Raw genomic sequence first — 18,946 nt, 5'->3', positions numbered from 1 at the left:
ACAAACGATACGCAAAAGCCGATACGCTCGGGCGACACGATTAGATGCATTTTGAAAAGACTCCATCCTTGAAGACAGCTTTATCAGCGCGCAATTGGAGTTGGATAAACTTTCTGGATATTGATTCTGCTTCTACAGTTTGTAATCATAGCATAGGGGGCAAGCCGCATCGGTGGTGGAGTGATCGTAAATATGTTTGGAGTTTGGGTGACATGATAGATCAGTTACGAAACCAGAAATAAATATATGATCAAGATTTATTGCGACTTAACTGTAGGAATGAAGTGTTTGCGATTCGACATCTCCTGAGGAAAGGGGGCAGATAGGAGAAGCGCAAGTGGACTCTTACGAACACCGGAATTCTGGCACGTGATTCTATGATATCAGAATATCTTTGTGCCTGTAACTTCAGGCACAAAACGCACCCCACCGTAGACGAATTTTTGAAATGGAATTGAAAGATTTTCCGCTCAGCACTCGACCTTGATTATATTCTTCAGATCCTGCATCCAGTATCAGAGAGTAACGCGATTGCGCAAGATCACAGTTTTTGAGATTTCAATCCTCGTCCGGCCTACAGCAATCAGGCCAGAGAGCCGGAAAATTAGGGCTTACCCTCACCCGTGCTCGGCAAAAAAATAAAGCGCGCCCTTAGCGTCGCTCGTCTCGCATATTGAGAGGAACGTGGAATTCTCGAATTGAAGAGATAGACTCACGACGACAACAAGTTTCGGCATCCCGACGACGACAAGATGCCTACCCACCTGAGCAAGACCCGCAAGCAGTATGTTCCCCTTCGCTTTCTCTCTATGTGTGCGTGTGCGTGTGGGAGGTCCTCCGGGCGCTGCTGCTGCTGTGTCTGATGATGATGCTGTGGTGACTTTGTTTTCCTGCTGGCTGCGCGGGGGCTTTGGAGTTCGGATTGGGATTGTGGCATTGTGGCATTGCAGTCGGGGAATTGGATGCAGAGGGACTGAGAGAGAAAGAAAGAAAGAATGGATTGCTGACTTCTGTGATCTCAACAGCCGCGGCCACGTCTCCGCCGGACACGGTCGTGTAGGAAAGCACCGCAAGCATCCAGGTGGTAGAGGTCTGGCTGGTGGTCAACACCACCACAGAACGAACCTCGACAAGTACCATCCTGGTTACTTCGGTAAGGTCGGTATGCGGTACTTCCACAAGCAACAAAACCACTTCTGGAAGCCCGTCATCAACCTCGACAAGGTATGCTCTATTCCTTCTTCTTGAGCTTGGGGTGTGCACATGGGATGGGAAAGAGAGGGGAATGGAGAGAACAGTATGGAGGGATTGTCAGTAGCAGACAATGGCCTAAGGAATAGGGTTCTGCGAGGATTGATGTTGCGATGATATTGTGGAGGTGGCAGGAGAGAGAAAACAGCGCTGACGATCTATTACAACAGCTCTGGTCCCTCGTCCCCGCCGAGAAGCGCGATGAGTACCTCAAGACAGACAGCAAGAAAGACACCGCCCCCGTCCTCGACCTCCTCCCTCTCGGCTACAGCAAAGTTCTCGGCAAGGGTAGACTCCCCGCCGTCCCTCTGGTGGTGCGCGCACGATGGGTCAGCAAGGAGGCGGAGCGGAAGATCACCGAGGCCGGCGGCGTCGTTGAGTTGGTTGCATGAGCGTTTTCCATCACGGCTAAGGGCATTTGGGCTGTGAAGAACCGGGGCTTTTGAGTTTCTTTGCTTGATTGGCTTTCATGGCTATGGGAGTTCTCTACAAATGAAAAGAACGAATGAAAAAGGCTTCGAAATCCATGCTCTTGCTGTGTTCTGTGTGGCTCCACCTGTGAGGTTACGATTTATGGTTGTGATTGATTTGTGCTGCTATGGTATCTACCTGGAGCTTACAAGCCAGGACCGCCAAAAAGTGACAACGCCGCTAAGTATATACAACGAACGCCTCCGAGCTTTTCTATGCGCCGCCAATGCTTTTTAGACTCCTTGATAGCAAGCGTCCCATGGTATCTTATGGTATTTTACAGCATATGCATCTCATCATCCAAGCCCACCTCCTCTTCCCCCTTCACCTTTAGGAACGGATGCTGCAACGCCTCCTCTGCACTGATACGCCTTCTTGGATCCAAATCAAAGCAGCGTTCCAGGAAACTAACCGCCAGCTTCTCTTCCTCCGTCAGAGGGATCTCCGGCCCTCCCGCTTTCCCCCCATCGTTCCTGCACGTCGACCACAGGATGATCTTCTCGAGGGAGAATCCCGCTTGCCCAATCGTCGGGATGCTGGTCTCGAAGCAGGCTCCGTGCAGGTACGCGCAGGCCTTCATCCGCCTAACCCCGAAGATCGTAGCAATCTCAATCATGGCCTCGACGTCATCGGCCGAGTTGAAAAACGGAAAGCGCCTGGATAGGATGGTCAGCAGGATCACCCCAGCGGACCAGATGTCGATCTTGGTCGTCTGCTCCGTGCACTTGAAGAGCACTTCCGGGGCACGGAAACCTCGAGTCCCAGCGCGGTTGGCACGTCGGGAGGGTCGGGAGTCGTTGCGTGGATATCCGCTTGAGGGGCCCATTGCAGCTGCTATACTCGATTGCACGCGGCGGCGTCGTTCTGCAGATGACTCCGTACAAAGACATGGCTTACTGTCCGTAAACTCCTTCTCGGCGAGACCAAAGTCCACAAGCACTCCGCGTTGCTTTTCCGGTTCGTAGAGGAAGTTGGTCGGTTTGATATCACGGTGTAGAATCCCTTTGGCATGGACTGCAGCGAGGGCTGTAAAGAGTGACCGAAAGTAGATTTGCATGTCCGGAACCGTCATATCCCGGAAGTAGTTTCGAAAATCGGTGTGCCGGAAGTATGGGAGAACAGCAACGACTTGATCTGTATTTCGAAATGCCGTGATGAGAGGACATACGGAATCACAGCCTTTCAGGGCGTTGAGAAGCTCCAACTCGTTGAGAATTCGGGCAGGGCTGCTGGTGACATAGATCTTTTTGATAGCAACGTATCTTGGCCGCCGTCTCCGTCGTCCATAATCATCCTGTTCTTGCCCTTCTGTCCGACGCTTCTTCAAGGGTGGTGTCATCCATTTAGCATTTTCCTTCTCTTCAATATCCCAGTCGTTTTCATATGCCTCATATAAAAGATCTTCCGCCTTGTACACAGTCGAGAATGTACCTGTACGATGTCAATAGCGGCCCCAGAAGTGAACTGGGACAAGCTTGCCTTCTCCAATCCTATTTATCAGCCGGAAGCGGTCCTTTATGTCCTTGAAACTTGCCTCAAATTTATCCATATCCTGTAGCACTGAACTGTCGATAGGCTCATCGAGGTCAGACGAGGAGTCTTGATCCCAATCCTTCTGCTCTGTCTCCCATGGCTTCGTCGCCACGGAGTCTCCTACATCACTATCAAAGCTGCCATGCTCATCGTACGTGGACTCCTCCTCCAGCTCATCGTGGTGTATCTCGAAAGGCTCTTTCGCGCTGCGTGGGCGAATGGTCGCCATATTCCGGGTGGGGAAGAGCTGCGATTAGAGATGCGGCTGTAAATAAGAAACCTGCCAAACGATAATCGACTTCCGGATGCCTGTCACTAAATTTGTGTTTAGATCCAGATTCAGGTACACCCGCAGGGCAGGGCGGGGTGTTTGTGCGGCTCGAGACGCGACTGGCTAAGGACTGACTAATTGGGAAGTCTGTTTATCAACATCGCTCTTCGGTAGCAACCGCGAAGAAGCGCGAACATCTTCATCTTCATCTTCATGAGCGCCGACGACACTTCTTACATGCTGCGTTGATATTCACCCATAGTTGTGCGACAAATCTGCCGCCATCATGGATACCATTACTTTTGATATCAACGATGCCTTGAAACATTATATGAGCGATCCTGCGACCATCTCCACGCCTGAAGCCGACTCGAATCTCGTCGATTGCGAAAACGACCCGGAATCCCTCACCAACTCCCTGATCAACACGGTGCTCAACCCCATAGTAGACTCGGTCGCGGAGAATCCAGATGCTATAACAAGGAGCTCATCATTTGATTCTCTTCAGTTTCTGCTAAAGTGTGCCCCAGTTTCCCTTAAGTCTAGTCAAAACTACCCTACAGAACCAGATTCTGAGCTCTTCAAACTTTCTAGATCATCCTCTTTCCTGCCCACCCATGCGCTGAGCAAAATCTTTGATTTGCTCATCTCCGGTCTATCGGCGGAAGCGGATATAATCCATACCGACCTCGAGACGGACGAACAAGATATTATCGCCCACCACAAACAGTTGCTAGAGGTCTTTGGCTTCTTGCTTCAATGGACCATCGCGGCGGTCGAGACCAAGGCGGCGGAGAAATCAAGTACAACCCCAGCTGTTCGGGGGAGGGGAAAGGGCGCCAAAGCCAAAACGAGTGCGAAGGATGGCAACTGGGATTCGTCTGCTCAGTTGCAGACGGCCTTGGATACCATGTGCAAGGTGCTGAAGTTAAAGCTCTCGAAGATATTCATGACCACTTCTGAAAGAGATACATTTATAAGCCTGTTTACCAGACCAGTGTATATGGTGTTGGAAAGCGAACAGAGAGTCAAGAATACCGCGATTCGGATGTATGCATTCAAAGTTTTGTGCATAGCAGTGAAGCATCATGGACACGGTTATGGTAGGAATTCAGGTTTCACTTCAGGGAATTTACTAACTTGGAATACTAGCTGCACAAATATCCATTGTCCAGAATCTGACATATTTCGAGCATTTGGCTGAACCTATGGCTGAGTTCCTGCATATCCTCTCGGAACAGTACGATTACCAGCAACTGAGTGACGAGATTCTCCGAGAGCTCAGTAACAAGGAGTTCAATAGTAATGATACGAAGGGACCGAAATCAGTCTCCTCGTTCATTGTGAAGCTCTCCGAGCTTGAGCCTAAGCTTGTCATTAAGCAGATGACGCTGTTGGCAAGACAGATGGATAGCGAATCCTATGCATTGCGCTGCGCCCTCATTGAAGTTTGCGGGAACTTGTTGGCCGACTTGAGCAAACAGGAAGAGCGTGGTGACAACTACAAATCACAGTTAAATGCGTTCTTTGACGTGTTGGAAGAACGTTTCCTGGACATCAACCCCTATTGTAGATGCCGGTCTATGCAAGTTTGGATCAAGCTTTGCGACCTGGAGCAAAAGTTTCCAAAGCGTAGGCAAAGAATCGCCGAGTTAGCAGCACGAAGCTTGGAGGATAAGAGCAGCAATGTCCGCCGAAATGCCATAAAGCTTCTTGGCTCTCTGATCAAAACGCATCCCTTCAGCATTATGCACGGATCCCAGCTCAATTACAAGGAGTGGAATTCACGATTAGAGGCAGTAGATGCCGAGTTAAACGCATTGAAGCCCCCTCCGGGAACTCCAGGTTTTGTTGATACCAAAGTTGACGAGGCATTGCTGGATGAAGCCACTCAAGTCGAGTCCGATTCTCCCAAAAAGCCAATGAGCGATGAGCAGAAAATAGCGGCGGTTCGAAAGGCTCAGGAGGATGCCGCGACTTCAGAAGCTATCAACAAGCTGACTCTGACCAGACGATACTATGTTGAGGCTCTCAAGTTCATCGAAGTCTTGCATGGAGCAACCACCACCATCTGTCAGCTGCTTGGGTCGAAGAATAAGAGTGAAGTCATCGAGGCTATGGATTACTTCGAGATTGGTGACGCATATAACATCGAGCAGAATAAAGTCGGAATCCGACGAATGCTGCGACTTATCTGGACGAAGGGCAATAGCGACGAAGGCAAGGGTGTCCAAAATCACCTCATCGAGTGCTATAAGCGCCTCTTCTTCGAGGCACCGGACACCTATAGTAGCAATGATGCCGCCAATTATATTGCCCGGAACATGATCAGCTTGACCTTTGGAGCGACACCAGCAGAATTGACTTCTCTTGAGCAGTTACTTAGCACCATGATGAACGCTAATCACATTTCGGAACTCGTTGTTACAAAACTGTGGCAGGTTTATGGCGTTCAGAAAAGGGAGATCTCGAAGAGCCAACGACGAGGTGCGATCATTGTCCTGGGTATGCTAGCAACCGCAAAGCCAGAAATCGTTGTTGGGGAGATGGAGACTATGTTACGGATAGGCTTGGGTGGACTTGGAAGATCAGACTTGCAATTGGCAAAATATACCTGCATAGCACTACGGAGAATCAACCCTACAGGACGGCAAGCAAAGGAGACCAAGGTTCAGACTTCGAAGCTCCCCAACGATCATGCTGTTCTCGCCAGGCTTGCTGCAATCATCGAGGTGGAATCTGACAACAAGGAATGGTACGGTGTAGCTGAGCAGGCGATTAGTGCCATCTACACTTTGTCAAAACACCCAGATACTCTTTGCTCTGAGATCCTGCGGAGAAAAACCAAGCACGTCTTCCAGAAGCGAACAGAGAAAACCCCCGAGCCCCAGCAAGCTCAGGAGGCAACCCAGATAGAGACGCCTCCTCCTGAGTCATCACCGGAAGCTCCTGTGGAACCAGAGAGCAAGTTAAAGGGCTCCGTCGCTTTGTCTCAACTTCTCTTCATCGTTGGCCACGTTGCTATCAAACAAATTGTCCATTTGGAGCTCTGTGAGCTCGATTTCAAGAGGCGTAAGGCCGAGTCAGAGAAGAACAAGCCAGCCGCTGAAGCAGCAGCGGACAAAGCTGCCAAGGAAGCAGCAGATGATCTCGATATGATTGGCGGCACAACGGAGGACGACTTTACAGAAGCCATGGCTCACATCCGAGAACGTGAGCTTCTATATGGCGAAAACTCGCTCCTTGCGAACTTTGGGCCCCTCGTCTCTGAGATCTGCTCCAATAACACAACCTACCGGGACCGCAATCTCCAAGCAGCCGCCACATTGTGCTTGGCAAAGCTCATGTGCGTCAGCTCAGAGTACTGTGAGCAAAACCTCCCTCTACTCATTACAATCTTGGAGCGGTCAAAAGACCCTATCACCCGTTCCAACGTCGTCATCGCTCTCGGAGACATGGCTGTCTGCTTCAATCATCTTATCGATGAGAATACTGACTTCCTCTACCGTCGTCTTAACGATAAGGATGCAAGTGTCAAGCGCACATGCTTGATGACCCTTACCTTCCTCATCCTTGCTGGTCAAGTAAAGGTCAAGGGCCAACTTGGAGAAATGGCCAAGTGCTTGGAAGATGAGGATAAGAGAATTGCCGATCTGAGCAGAATGTTCTTCACCGAGCTGAGCACGAAGGATAATGCGGTTTACAACCACTTCGTAGACATGTTCAGTCTATTGACTGCAGAGAAGGATTTGGAGGAAGATGCTCTGAAGAGAATCATCAAATTCTTGGCTGGATTCATCGAGAAGGTATACTTTCCTCCTTTCATTTACTTTTTTGTATCAGGGTGCTAATAGCTGGATAGGACAAGCATGCCAAACAGTTGGCCGACAAGCTAGCAGCGAGGTTGCCAAGGTGTGAGAATGAGAAGCAGTGGAACGAGGTTGCTTATGCACTGAGTCTCCTACAGCACAAGAATGAGGACATCACGAAGATGGTGTCAGGAGGATTTAGGGTTGTTCAGGCCAATGCTTAAGTTATCTGACTTGTATGAGATATGGATGTCAGGAGTTGGCGGATGGTTTGCTGGGGACTTGGTTAAAGACACGGCTGCTGGCGTTATTCTGTTTGTGACGACTATTGAATCGAGCAAGAATGCAATAATGATTTTATGAATAACAACTGGGTCGCCAAAATTAAGTGTTGGGTTCAAGGTCAAAGAATTAAGTTGATGTTCTCAGAAAGGAAGTAAGTGTACGTGAGTGAGTAAAGTTATCCAAAGAAAAAAGATATGCTCCCTATCAGGTTCGAACCGATGATCTTCTGTGAACTTTTGCACTTAGGCAAATGTAAAACAGACGTCTTAACCACTTGACCAAGAGAGCTTGTTTTTAGAGTTGCTTTCCTTGTTTTGGTACACATACATGACATCTGGTGAATAGTGAATAACTTTGCTTCACTCATGTTCGAAAGGAGTGTGGAGGAGCTACTTGTAGACCCAGACAGCTCGACTATACCAACGCAACTAAAGAGAAAAGGGGTGTAGCCCCGAGATTTCAAGTCTTCTTTATAATTTGCTGTCGGATTTTTTGCTTTTACTACTGACTTCAGCATCTCATTATGAGTAATTCTCATAGAAACCACCTCTGTCTCTTTTTGGGGGACAACAATCCATTCACGACTTGCCTACTCTATGCAACCAATCCAAATTTCAGCCTTCCGGTCTACTCTCCTCTTCCACGACTGCCAGAGCCGGATCCCACTTCCAAATACACAACAACTTATCATAAAAGCTAGTACTGACACAGACCCTCGGCGCATCCCAGGCCTTCTCGTCCATGGCTATAGGTTGCACATCACTCGCATAGCACATACTCTGATGCACCGTGACTCTTCCCAGGACCCTGATACTCCAGCCCTGGCTCTCATCTCTCTCGATCTCTAAAATACGCGCCCCGGCATACGCACAGGATGCCAGCACGCGGAACTTCACGGGAGCGTTGTCGGGGGAGGAGGGGTTTGGTCGTGACGAGTCGTAGTAGTAGTTTTGGAGGAGTCGGAGACGCCAGACGCCGCCGCCGAGATTCAGCTCTGTGAGGACGCGCCCCCGCTTGCGCGTGTCGTGGGTGGCGTATACGCGGATGAAATCGTCGTAGCCGCCTGTGAGAAGGATGCAGGCGCCGTCTGGAGAGGTGATGGGGAGGGGTAGGATATAAGTGACGCCGCTAGAATGCGGCCTCAACGTCGCGGTCGAGATGTCTGGGATATCCTCGTCCTCGTGATTGTTACTGAATAGGGACGAGTTTGGTAGGGTGGGTGCCGTGGACATGCTGAAGAGCCGCAGCGTACAGTCATCGCCGCCTGTGAAGAGGCGTGTCCTTGAGCTGGGGGGCTCAGAAGAATTGGAGGGGACCCAGGCACAACACCATGCGGATTCGGTGTGAGCGTGCAGGTCCAGAAACTCTCTTTGGTCATCCGTCACGAATTCTACTTCACGGAAACTCCGGTCCTTGAATCTGACAATGAGGACTCCCCCGGTTTCCAGGTTGGCGGCAAGGAGAGGCGGGTCTGTTTCCCTGGATGGGTACCAGGAAAAATAGGTGATTTGGGCATCGACGAGATGATGGGTGCTAATGAGCTCGAACTTGTACACGTTCTGTTCAGTCTGAAAGAACTTGAAAACGGAAATATCTCCGGTGTTGGTCACGACAGCGAAAATTGGGCTGTCTGGAAGAAAATGAAGGTCAAAGATGGCCCCTTCGTGTGATAGCTCTTGGACGAGTACCCTACAGATGTTAGAACATAGCATATCTTTAAATTCGAATCTCAACTTGATAGTAGAAGGGTACCAAAAAGAATACATGTGACAAACAAGATAGGAGGAAAGTCCATAGCTCACTTACTGTTGGCCATCCTCCAGTTTGAAAAGTTTCAAACCGCCGGTTTTCTCCTGGGGCTTTGCAGGCCGAGGAGCTGAGCCCTGCTCATCTATTTCCCCTTCATTTGTACTGGGTTTCTCTGCATCTTCCAATAGTGTGTATGTCCCCACGACGAAGAACTGAGAGTTGGGATTATGCTTGAGAGGAACGAATTCAAGACAGCTCGGCTTGGCATCCAGCACCTCGGAGGTGATGGGCGTGATGCAGCTGCTGAATTTTGACGGGTCCATGGTTCACTATAATTAATCTCTCATCCTCTACTGTCGGATATTCGTCATTTTAAGCATCATCTTCAGAATGGTGTTGTGAGAAGCTCGAGGTTGGTTTTGATGGTTGCGTATGGCGGTGGATTTTTATCTTCTACTGTACTAGGCAAAAAACAACCCTATCCGTAAGCTGGTGTTTGGGATTGGAGAGTATTCGTCTCTTTACATAGGGACACATGCGTTTTTAATCAACTCCTTGCAAAAACAGAATCCGGTGTGCATTTTATATTCTTGTATTTTCAATCATTAAACAATTAATACTGTATCTGCGTACTCCCCGTACCCCCTCCCTCCCTCCAACTATAAAATTGACCCCGCCTCCTTTTTTCAACATCCTTATCGATAACAGATGAATATCGTTGATTGGAGACTTCTGAAATCAGAAAATCATACCAATGGTAGATGGTCATCTTCAAAGGTAATAAAATAAGTAAATTTTGTAGCATGGAAAATGTCAATGGGTACTTTGGTACACAGAGTTAGAAGATAGTATCTCTTAACAGGAGGCTGGTTTTCATATGCATCCGGGGGGAGGTATTTCTACTTACCTATGTGATCGTTAACCAAACATACAGACGGCCGGTTGGTGTAGTTGGTTATCACGTTTGCTTAACACGCAAAAGGTCCTGGGATCGAACCCCAGACTGGTCAATGACCTAATACGAGTCATTTATTTTGTTTTATTTTTATTTTTATTTATTTTTTCCCCATATGCTTTTGCCTGCCGCACAAGTCGGAAAGTTTGTTGCTAGAATCCGGTGATCGATGAGATTTCTGTCCATGCATGCGTAAATTGATACAGATTTACATCTGTCTGGTTGACTCTGCAACAATATCATATCTAGCAAACAACATAGGTAAGATAGGTAAGTGGAGTTGAAAAGGAGTTGTCAAGTTGACAGTCTCTTGGAACCTGCAAGGTCTGGGATTCACGACCTTTTGTGGCGTGAAAAACAGCAGACTCCCCATCCTTTTTCCAATCGTCCCTCAACACCACTTCATCAAAGAACAGTTCCTCAAAGTCCAGTTCATCTTTCTCGTTGGATATTTTAAAAGATTTCCATGCTCTTTTATATGCTAGAAGCCAGCCACGTAGTTCAAGTGAGCATTTCGTGAAATGTTCTCCGACATCCGGTTCACGTCTTCACAACGATCGGCGTTGGATCTCTTTCGTCTGAATGCACAATGGCAATGAAAAGAGGACAGAAATTGGGAATAAGTGATGATTCTGAATATCTTTCAGATGATTCGGATTTCTATGGTGGATTCCTTCAATACCTTACCTTGCTATCATGACACTAACGACCGAGCCAGGTGACGAGACAGTGAAACGAGAGCTTGAGCGTCGAGCAACTAGCTTCAGTCCTGCAGAATGGTGGGGAAGAAAGATACTATCTCCAACGGAGATGGCTAATTTGAGCATCAAATCCGCCAGTTTAAGCCAGACTGCTACACTGTATAATCCTTATGAGGGTCAAAGATGTGGCCGCCAGCTCGGGGAGACTGTGGATGAATTTCTACAAAGACTCCCTCCTTCAACGACTATGAAAGAAACAGCTATTCCTTGGATCTTCATTTCAAATCCATTCCGAAAGGCTCCGAGATCTCAGGTTGAATATAGTCAATATTGGCTTGCTAATGAAGGGCCCCCCGATGAAGAAAGCGACTGGGCCCAATTTGTGAGAGTTGGAGAAAAGCTCTTGGAGGAGTTGACGTCTATCAAACATGCGATTGAGAAGAAGAGAGCCGGCCAATCCAAGGCCACTATAGCCAAGGCGGTTAATGTCGAGAAGGAAGTGATTGTCCAGAAACTCCTTGATAAAGCTGTTGAGTTGCACTGCACTTCCGGCAAGGTAAATTCGACCGTAGTCATCCTCCCGAGTGTCTTAATACTGAGTACGTATGCAGTGGATGATGTTTTATGAATCTTCTGCGGTCGATGCCGTTTGGTCTATCATCGCTCATGCCACAGCTTCTAACGAACTCGGAATTGCCGCCAAGGTTGCCCCTGATGAAGGCGATAGACGCGGACCTCGCCTGATCTGTATATACACCAAAGATTTCACAGATATGGAGGATGTCACGCGGGTTATTAGCAAAATGCGAGACCTCGGACTGATAAACGTGAAAGGGAAACCAATCTACTATAAGTGTGGTAAGTCTGTTGTTGATTGCTGTTTGGATTATACTGACCTTGTCACGTAGATGCATACACCTACCTGAATATCAAATCTGGGAATGAATACAATATCAAAGCATCTCTGTATAATTCTGCAGATGTCCTCAACCCAAAGGATACAGGCTTAAAAAGCCAGAGACTAGATGGATCTTTCTACAAGAGATAAGGTGCAGGAGATGGCGTCCACTAGAGCGGAATAGTTGTTATCTAGATACCCAATCGCTGAGGTTGCTTGCTTTGCTGGTCATACGGGCGCCCTTCTGCTGGTATACCCAGGATATAAGCAATGGCACGTGCAACGCTTTATCCAAGCATCGTCTTCTTCATGTTCTCACTATCCTCCATTACCTCACCCACGATCCTACATCGCCAACCATATCCTGTGTCCTCTTCAAATGTAACACCAGCCTGTATGCCGAGTTTCCATTCAAATAGTACCTATGCAGCTTCTTACTTCTTAAGAAACCCAGTCTCTCGTAAAGTTTCATGGCTGGGATATTTGTCTCCTCGGTCTCCAAAACGACCTCGTCCGCATTCCGTGCAATCATAGCGTCAATAGCCTTCCTGACCAGTGTCGTAGCAATGCCATGATTACGGTGAGTGGAGGAGACAGCTAGCATAGCGATATATCCGCGTAGAGTAGGAGGAGAGTGAGACTGATGGGTTTCGAGCTTGCAGACCACGACGCCAATCATAGTGTTGGTTTTTGGGTCTAGAGCCTAATTGCAGCATCAGATAAAACAGCTCCAATTTGAGTGGTAGGAGGAAACGGGGTCGGGTACCATATAGCACAAGTCGCCCCATTGATACAAGAAATAGCGGTAGACATAGATACTGTAAGGCTCGCTCAGATCCTTCGAGATGAGAGCGCGGATCGAAGGCAGATATTGCTTCTCGAGCGCATGCTCATACTGAATATACCGCAGCTCCGAAGGCAATTCTGTTGATTTTGCTTCTTCTGTCATGGTTCTCGAGGTGTCGTGGATAAGGAGGGGCTTTGCTAAAGCGGGATGAAGCTCTTGACGGACGGACAGTGAGTGTGGCTGGTGAGTGGCTGGTGAGTGTCACATGCCGATGCAAGGCTGACGGGAGTTCCCGCTAGTGCTGTGGCTGGTAAGGTTGGTAGCAAGGCACGTAAACAATTAACTATTGGCACCGTCGTGCAATTCTCCCAGAAAAGTTTATGTTTTCGAATCCTCCTGTTACTTGATCTCTGCTCTGTTGTATATCATAAACCAGGCCATGGCCTCTCTCCGCCACCGCGTGCCTGGCGGTGCCAAACCCACCGACAAGAGAGAAGATAGCCCCGACAAAGCCGAAGTACGCCTGGCTCCCGATACCAAAATAGTAACGACCAAACAACGAGGGAACAAGCGCCGCAATGGATTGATCTTCTTCTTGGGCGGCTTGGTCGGGCTGCTGGCAGCGGGGTTTTTGGCGCAGAGGAATGATTTGCTGGACCTTCCGGAGTTGGGGGATATATCTATGGACAATTTGATCGATGTCTTGCCCGCGGGCTTCGTAAGTGATGCAAGGGATTTGATGGTCCGTACCCTGAACTCTTAAGGGAGCTTGAGAGCTGGGCTAATAGAATGCGATCAGAAAGGGGAGAGAGATGCGGTCAGTTATGATTCGTTCCAGGTGGGGTTGAATCTCTCAGCGCAAGGTATAACTGCGAAACACCCGGTCGTTATGGTTCCGGGAGTCATATCCACAGGTCTGGAATCTTGGGGCACTACGAATAGCTCCCGGCAGTATTTTAGGAAGAGATTATGGGGCTCTTGGAGTATGATGAGGGCGTTGGTGTTAGACCAGGAGGGCTGGAAGAAACACATTATGCTGGATAAATATACCGGGCTTGATCCGCCCGGCATCAAGTTAAGAGCTGCACAGGGCTTTGATGCTGCGGATTTCTTCATAACAGGCTATTGGATATGGTACGACATCTTTTGGCATATTCCAGTTGAACTAGGCTGACAAGAGATTTAGGAACAAGATTTTGGAAAACCTGGCAACAATCGGTTATGACCCTACGAATAGCTTCACAGCTGCTTATGATTGGCGATTGTCGTATGCGAACCTCGAAGTACGGGATCAGTATTTTACTCGTTTGATGTCGTACATTGAGACGGCCTACAAGACATCAAACAAGAAGGCGGTAATTGTTTCACATAGCATGGGCGCCCAAGTCATGTTCTACTTCTTCCACTGGGTTGCAGCTCCCAATGGAGGTGGAGGTGGAGATGATTGGGTGGAGAAATATGTCGATTCCTGGATTAATATCAGTGGCTGCATGCTGGGAGCCGTGAAGGGTCTCCCCGCAGTATTGTCGGGAGAAATGAAGGACACTGCTCAACTGAACGAATTCGCTGTTTATGGGCTTGAGAAATTCCTAAGCCGCGAAGAGCGGGTTGAGATATTCAGAGCCATGCCGGGAATTAGCTCCATGCTTCCAATTGGCGGAGATGCTGTCTGGGGCAACGCAACATGGGCTCCTGATGACTTACCGGGCCAAAAAGTGAGCTACGGACAGCTCTTGAATTTCAAGCACTACAATGGCTCGTCTGAGTATAAGAATCTCACCATGGAAGAAAGTCTTTCTTACCTCTACAATACCTCTGAGCAGTGGTATGTAGATCAACTGAAAGGCAGCTATTCCCACGGCGTAGCACATACGACGGCTGAAGTAGAGGCCAATGAGAAGGATCCAAGGAAATGGATCAATCCCCTTGAGACTCGACTGCCCCTTGCACCTAGCTTGAAGATCTACTGCTTTTACGGTAGGCCTTCCACCCACAACCATAGTTCTCCGTTCAGTAACTGACCAAGACAGGGGTCGGCAAACCCACCGAACGTTCCTATTACTACCACCACCCAGAAAACCCATTTTCATCTTTAAACATCACTATTGACACCGGCCTCACACAAGACAACATCGATCACGGGGTAATCCTGGGCGAGGGCGACGGCACCGTCAACCTGCTATCCGCAGGATATATGTGTAACCGTGGATGGAACATGCACCGGTACAACCCCGCCGGCGTGAAAATCAAGGTCTACGAGATGCCGCACGAGCCGGACCGCTTCAGCCCAAGAGGGGGGCCCAACACGGGTGATCACGTGGATATCCTAGGCCGGTCAAGCCTCAACGACATGATTCTGAGGGTAGCAGCGGGCCACGGCGACGAAATCGAGCACAATGTCGTTAGCAATATTGAGACATATGCGGACCGGGTGAAGATCACGGAGGAGCCGGAATACTTGTAGGGAATCGTTTGTAGGGGAAGGCCCAACTACGGCGTTCGGATTGGGAACTTGGTTATCAATAGACTTGGTTGGGTATATGCCATAGAGGCTGTGTTCGCACGGAGGTTGGTTTCAGGAGGAGGATTGTTCGGCATAGGTAGATGACAGGAGCGCTCACATGTACAGGAATAATGTAAAGGCAATGAGATCTCTTTTATGCCTTTTATACTCCATTTCTACGATCTTGTTGAACGCTGGAACGACTTTTGCTTGATAGATACCCAATCCCGAAGCCCAAAAACCGTGTACGAAATCATACGTAACCCCCCAAATTATTATCCATCCCGGAAGTGCGACAAACGTAACGGGTATCATGCCATCTATTCCATTTCCGCCCTATAAAGAATTCCGAAATAGGGCTGTCCTTCAAGCCGAGTTTCATACCCCAGCTACTTAGGCCGCTCAAAAGCAATCATATCAGCCACGCAAATTCCCAATTGACCAGATTTCGACGCCCAGGATATCGAACTTCTCGCCTTCGTCACTCAGCGGCTCATTCCCAAACGTCGGACACGAACTACTGATGCCCTTCTCAAACGTGTCATCTAGCCATAAGCCATAATGTCCATCCCCGCCCCCTACACTCAGAAACCCCGTCTCGCAAAGTATCATATAGTCATTAACTCCGGAATAGGGAAAGGCTTTGAAGCGGATACGATCTGGGGTCGAAGTGCCTGAGGCAAAGGACGAAGCAGACGATGTGGGGGGTGCGAGGCTGTTGTTTGAAGTGGCGGGTCGCGCAGGAGGAGAGAGGATGCTGGCCCGCCAGAGGAAACATTCCCCCGTCCCGTAGTAATGGGGACTTGGATGCGGTGCCTCTGTTAAATAGGCGCCGAACAGCTACATGATGTCAGCGCCTAGCTTATCCGCAAGGAGGGCAGAATGAGCAAGAGAAGGGAGAAAGGGAGTGGCATACACCTCCATCCCCATCTTTAACAACGAGCACAAATCCATTCCGTAGTCCGCGCAGATCATCGCATTTCTTGTATAGAGTTCCTAAGCTAACACCGTCTTGATCCAAGCTGTAGACGAGATTCCATTCCTCGCATAACTGCAGTCGTGGCGGCACCAGCAGACGAATCTCTTCTGCCAGCGTCCGGCTGAGCAATTGTGCGGAGGATGATGTGCTTGAATGATAGCCCTTCAGGGTGATAGGGTATAAGGGTGGTGGTTGGAAAGGCGAGGCAGTTCGATGGGGCGGCTTGAATACTCCGTTCTTCCCATCATTGTTGCTCGTATTTGCCCCCGCTGGCGTAGATGACTGATTAGAACCATGTGCCTTGTTGCCATGGTGAGGTTCACTGGAGAATCGTCGGAGGAGGTCGGTCATGGCGTGAGAAACAGTGGATGGGAGCGTCCATGAAGAAGACAGCGCGGGGGTCGAGCTGCCCGAAGATGACGTAGGCGTCTGATCGTGCGCGCCCCTTGCTGCCATCTTTGAAGGCTGTCTACATGAAGACGTCGACGAGAGCTGGGAGAGTGTCGAGAAGGGGCATCGAAGGAGTTGAACAGATAAGCAGCTGAAGGGTTTGGAGGTTTGGTGGTTTGGTGGTGCGACAGTGGCCAGCGTCTGGGGCTTGGATGTCTGAATTCCATCGTCGGAAGTGATTGGTTGTGGATAAATAACCCCTGCAAGGCTACAAGGCTACAAGGCTGATCGATGGTGAGGCTGGACTACTAGTCAATAGAGCATTTGCGGCCTCCTTTACAAGGCGGGCGATGAGTATCACTTGTCGAAACCTGTTCTGTGAGTAGGACTAGAGTGTCATATTACAGATAGCAGCAACACAAGGTAGCTACTTGAATTGTCAGTTCCAAGTTCTATGTTCTAGTGTGCTAAATGGCGGGTATACTCGTTTTTAACATGAGAAACATGCCTGCCAATTGCTGAGATATGAATAGCAATTGAGCTTTGCAGTAGTACTGCTTTATAAACTTAGGCAATAGACACCTATTCATATATATCATGTTGTGACATTGTGCAAAGGCCCGTCATTTCTCCTATCTGAAGGCTTCTTTCATGTAAATCCGTTTCTTTTCTCTTTCTTGCTCAATTGGAATGCATGCATGTCACTCTGAAGAATTTCGGCGGCGATCATTAGAGCGATCCTTCAGTTTTCCATATCTCTCCGGATATACGCAAGGTTGAGAAAAATGCCAGTCTGCAATGTCTGTTATCGCATCGTCGTGCTTTGCAGCTGTTCCGATACACCTATCAGATTCCATGCAGTCTCTCTCGTATCGGGGTGTTCTTCACCAAGAGGGTCTTGCCGATAATCATTATCTCCTCTCCCCTCTTTTCATCTCCAGCGCTCTCTCTTTTCCGCTAGGCTAAATCGCAAGGCCTCATAGCCCTTGAGCCATTCTTGTCCTCTTTTTAGGTATTTCGACCGCTCAGAGTCTGCCGCCGGAGACTCTCTACTTCGTCACATTTCTTTTAAACAAGTAGTAGGTCTAGCAACATGTCGTTTACCTAGTACCAGCTTCAATCTATCCCCATAATCCTACGGTAATAGGTTAGATTTCATTGAACTGAAGCATTGCTTGCAAGAAATATAACGGAGGAAAAGAATTGCCATCAACTCAATCCAGCATCTCGAGGACAAGCAGATAAGTCTGCGTCTATATGTATTGTGGATTCCCTGATCGTTGGAACTTGACCTAGTTGGGCTTCTAGGATGGAAGTATGGAAGGACTCTTTGTCGCTGAAAGATGTAGGAGAAATACTCAAAGAAACATTCTTGCAAGCAGATGTGCTGACTTCAGCTTCAATGAACAAAAAAATTGAGTGGAATAAGATTCTTGTGAGTTGAATCAACCGGCCCAACCTCTCTAACGCCGGCCCTAGATGTTCGCAAGGCTATGCAACACATATCCGGCATACACTCGTACAGTATTCATACAGATCATACCCATCTTAACCCGATCCTATCCACACCTACCGTCCTTCCAGCCGGTCCTCCATCTCTCCTCCCACTTCGAACAGTCGAACTCCTTCTTTCCAAGCTTCTTGTTCACCTCATTATGTGCCTCACACATCCACTGTCCAAATTCCTCTCTACTCTCTACCCTAACCTGACTCCTCGTCATGAACTCCTGGAAGTCTTCCGCACAGACCCAACACGGGTATAGTTTCGAAAACAATCCCATGAATTGCCTCGCTTGGTTTTGTTCCGTGGGCGTCGGGGAGACGGGATATGTCGCGGCTATAGAGTGGAGAAGGGTCCAGGAGGACCGTCCCAGCTGCTCGACATCCGGAGGGCAGTCGGATGGCGGCCCTGCGGTGGCGGTCGGGTTGGCAGTGCCGCCTTTTACGGTCTTCTTGGTCTGGGACGCCCAGTCAGCGAAGGAGGTACAGGATCGGCAGCTTCGGGATATGTCAGAGTTATTTTCCAGAGCTTGGGTGGGTAGAGGGGAGCTCACGGTTTCCCATCTTTGCCTAGGACGACGCCTTTTGGGAACTTTTTGGGGGGCGCCGCGGTAGTCTCTGGGCTGGGACCAGCAGTGCTGTTTGTGTCATTTTCTCGAGTATCGTCGGCCATCTTCTCGTGAATTCGTACAATTAGGAGTAATTGACTGTCCACGAAAAAAAAAAGCCGCGAGACTTATGGGTTGAAAGTACAGGAACTCATCCACGCCCAGCTTTGTAATGCGCCGGAACATACCGGCGCATCCCAGTACAATACGCCCAGCCTTGTCATGTCTTGGCTTTCCTCACCAACCCCTCGTTACC

At 48.9% G+C, this 18,946-nt stretch overlaps 9 protein-coding genes across 9 annotated transcripts; 4 read left to right on the top strand and 5 right to left on the bottom strand.

The window, feature by feature from the left end:
• Positions 1–572: 572 nt before the first annotated feature.
• M430DRAFT_69556 (hypothetical protein) lies at positions 573–1,674 on the top strand. The gene is made up of 3 exons (XM_024869439.1): positions 573–784; positions 1,026–1,224; positions 1,422–1,674. Exons 1-3 carry the CDS (start codon positions 753–755, stop codon positions 1,641–1,643), a joined length of 453 nt encoding a protein of 150 aa, XP_024717415.1. The 5' UTR covers positions 573–752; the 3' UTR covers positions 1,644–1,674.
• A 58-nt stretch (positions 1,675–1,732) lies between these two features.
• On the bottom strand, positions 1,733–3,608 carry M430DRAFT_45229 (hypothetical protein). The gene is made up of 2 exons (XM_024867754.1): positions 3,202–3,608; positions 1,733–3,153 (listed from the first exon to the last, which is right to left on the bottom strand). Exons 1-2 carry the CDS (start codon positions 3,482–3,484, stop codon positions 2,000–2,002), a joined length of 1,437 nt encoding a protein of 478 aa, XP_024717414.1. The 5' UTR covers positions 3,485–3,608; the 3' UTR covers positions 1,733–1,999.
• A 204-nt stretch (positions 3,609–3,812) lies between these two features.
• On the top strand, positions 3,813–7,559 carry M430DRAFT_22478 (hypothetical protein; the record flags this gene model as incomplete). Its single annotated transcript, XM_024864702.1, has 3 exons — positions 3,813–4,629; positions 4,679–7,332; positions 7,389–7,559. 3 exons carry the CDS (start codon positions 3,813–3,815, stop codon positions 7,557–7,559), a joined length of 3,642 nt encoding a protein of 1,213 aa, XP_024717413.1.
• A 521-nt stretch (positions 7,560–8,080) lies between these two features.
• Positions 8,081–9,798, bottom strand: M430DRAFT_69552 (hypothetical protein). The gene is made up of 2 exons (XM_024869438.1): positions 9,427–9,798; positions 8,081–9,309 (listed from the first exon to the last, which is right to left on the bottom strand). Exons 1-2 carry the CDS (start codon positions 9,690–9,692, stop codon positions 8,235–8,237), a joined length of 1,341 nt encoding a protein of 446 aa, XP_024717412.1. The 5' UTR covers positions 9,693–9,798; the 3' UTR covers positions 8,081–8,234.
• Positions 9,799–10,913: 1,115 nt separating this feature from the next.
• M430DRAFT_22476 (hypothetical protein) lies at positions 10,914–12,073 on the top strand (the record flags this gene model as incomplete). Its single annotated transcript, XM_024864701.1, has 4 exons — positions 10,914–10,989; positions 11,043–11,581; positions 11,637–11,883; positions 11,934–12,073. The coding sequence occupies 4 exons, from the start codon at positions 10,914–10,916 to the stop codon at positions 12,071–12,073; spliced, it is 1,002 nt and encodes a 333-aa protein (XP_024717411.1).
• A 178-nt stretch (positions 12,074–12,251) lies between these two features.
• M430DRAFT_109017 (hypothetical protein) lies at positions 12,252–12,872 on the bottom strand (the record flags this gene model as incomplete). The annotated part of the gene is made up of 2 exons (XM_024861250.1): positions 12,252–12,626; positions 12,690–12,872. 2 exons carry the CDS (start codon positions 12,870–12,872, stop codon positions 12,252–12,254), a joined length of 558 nt encoding a protein of 185 aa, XP_024717410.1.
• A 192-nt stretch (positions 12,873–13,064) lies between these two features.
• M430DRAFT_37186 (hypothetical protein) lies at positions 13,065–15,604 on the top strand. Its single transcript, XM_024867076.1, has 4 exons — positions 13,065–13,452; positions 13,510–13,844; positions 13,897–14,687; positions 14,741–15,604. Exons 1-4 carry the CDS (start codon positions 13,150–13,152, stop codon positions 15,172–15,174), a joined length of 1,863 nt encoding a protein of 620 aa, XP_024717409.1. The 5' UTR covers positions 13,065–13,149; the 3' UTR covers positions 15,175–15,604.
• Positions 15,605–15,630: 26 nt separating this feature from the next.
• M430DRAFT_108969 (hypothetical protein) lies at positions 15,631–16,543 on the bottom strand (the record flags this gene model as incomplete). The annotated part of the gene is made up of 2 exons (XM_024861246.1): positions 15,631–16,053; positions 16,130–16,543. 2 exons carry the CDS (start codon positions 16,541–16,543, stop codon positions 15,631–15,633), a joined length of 837 nt encoding a protein of 278 aa, XP_024717408.1.
• A 1,286-nt stretch (positions 16,544–17,829) lies between these two features.
• M430DRAFT_128020 (hypothetical protein) lies at positions 17,830–18,818 on the bottom strand. Its single transcript, XM_024862050.1, has 2 exons — positions 18,637–18,818; positions 17,830–18,580 (listed from the first exon to the last, which is right to left on the bottom strand). The coding sequence occupies exons 1-2, from the start codon at positions 18,753–18,755 to the stop codon at positions 18,142–18,144; spliced, it is 558 nt and encodes a 185-aa protein (XP_024717407.1). The 5' UTR covers positions 18,756–18,818; the 3' UTR covers positions 17,830–18,141.
• Positions 18,819–18,946: the final 128 nt, after the last annotated feature.

Source organism: Amorphotheca resinae (assembly GCF_003019875.1).
Source record: "Amorphotheca resinae ATCC 22711 unplaced genomic scaffold M430scaffold_12, whole genome shotgun sequence".
Taxonomy (NCBI): Eukaryota; Fungi; Ascomycota; class Leotiomycetes; order Helotiales; family Amorphothecaceae; genus Amorphotheca; species Amorphotheca resinae.
The sequence above is the reverse complement of the archived record's forward strand: the minus strand, read 5'-3'. Positions and strand labels throughout refer to the sequence as shown.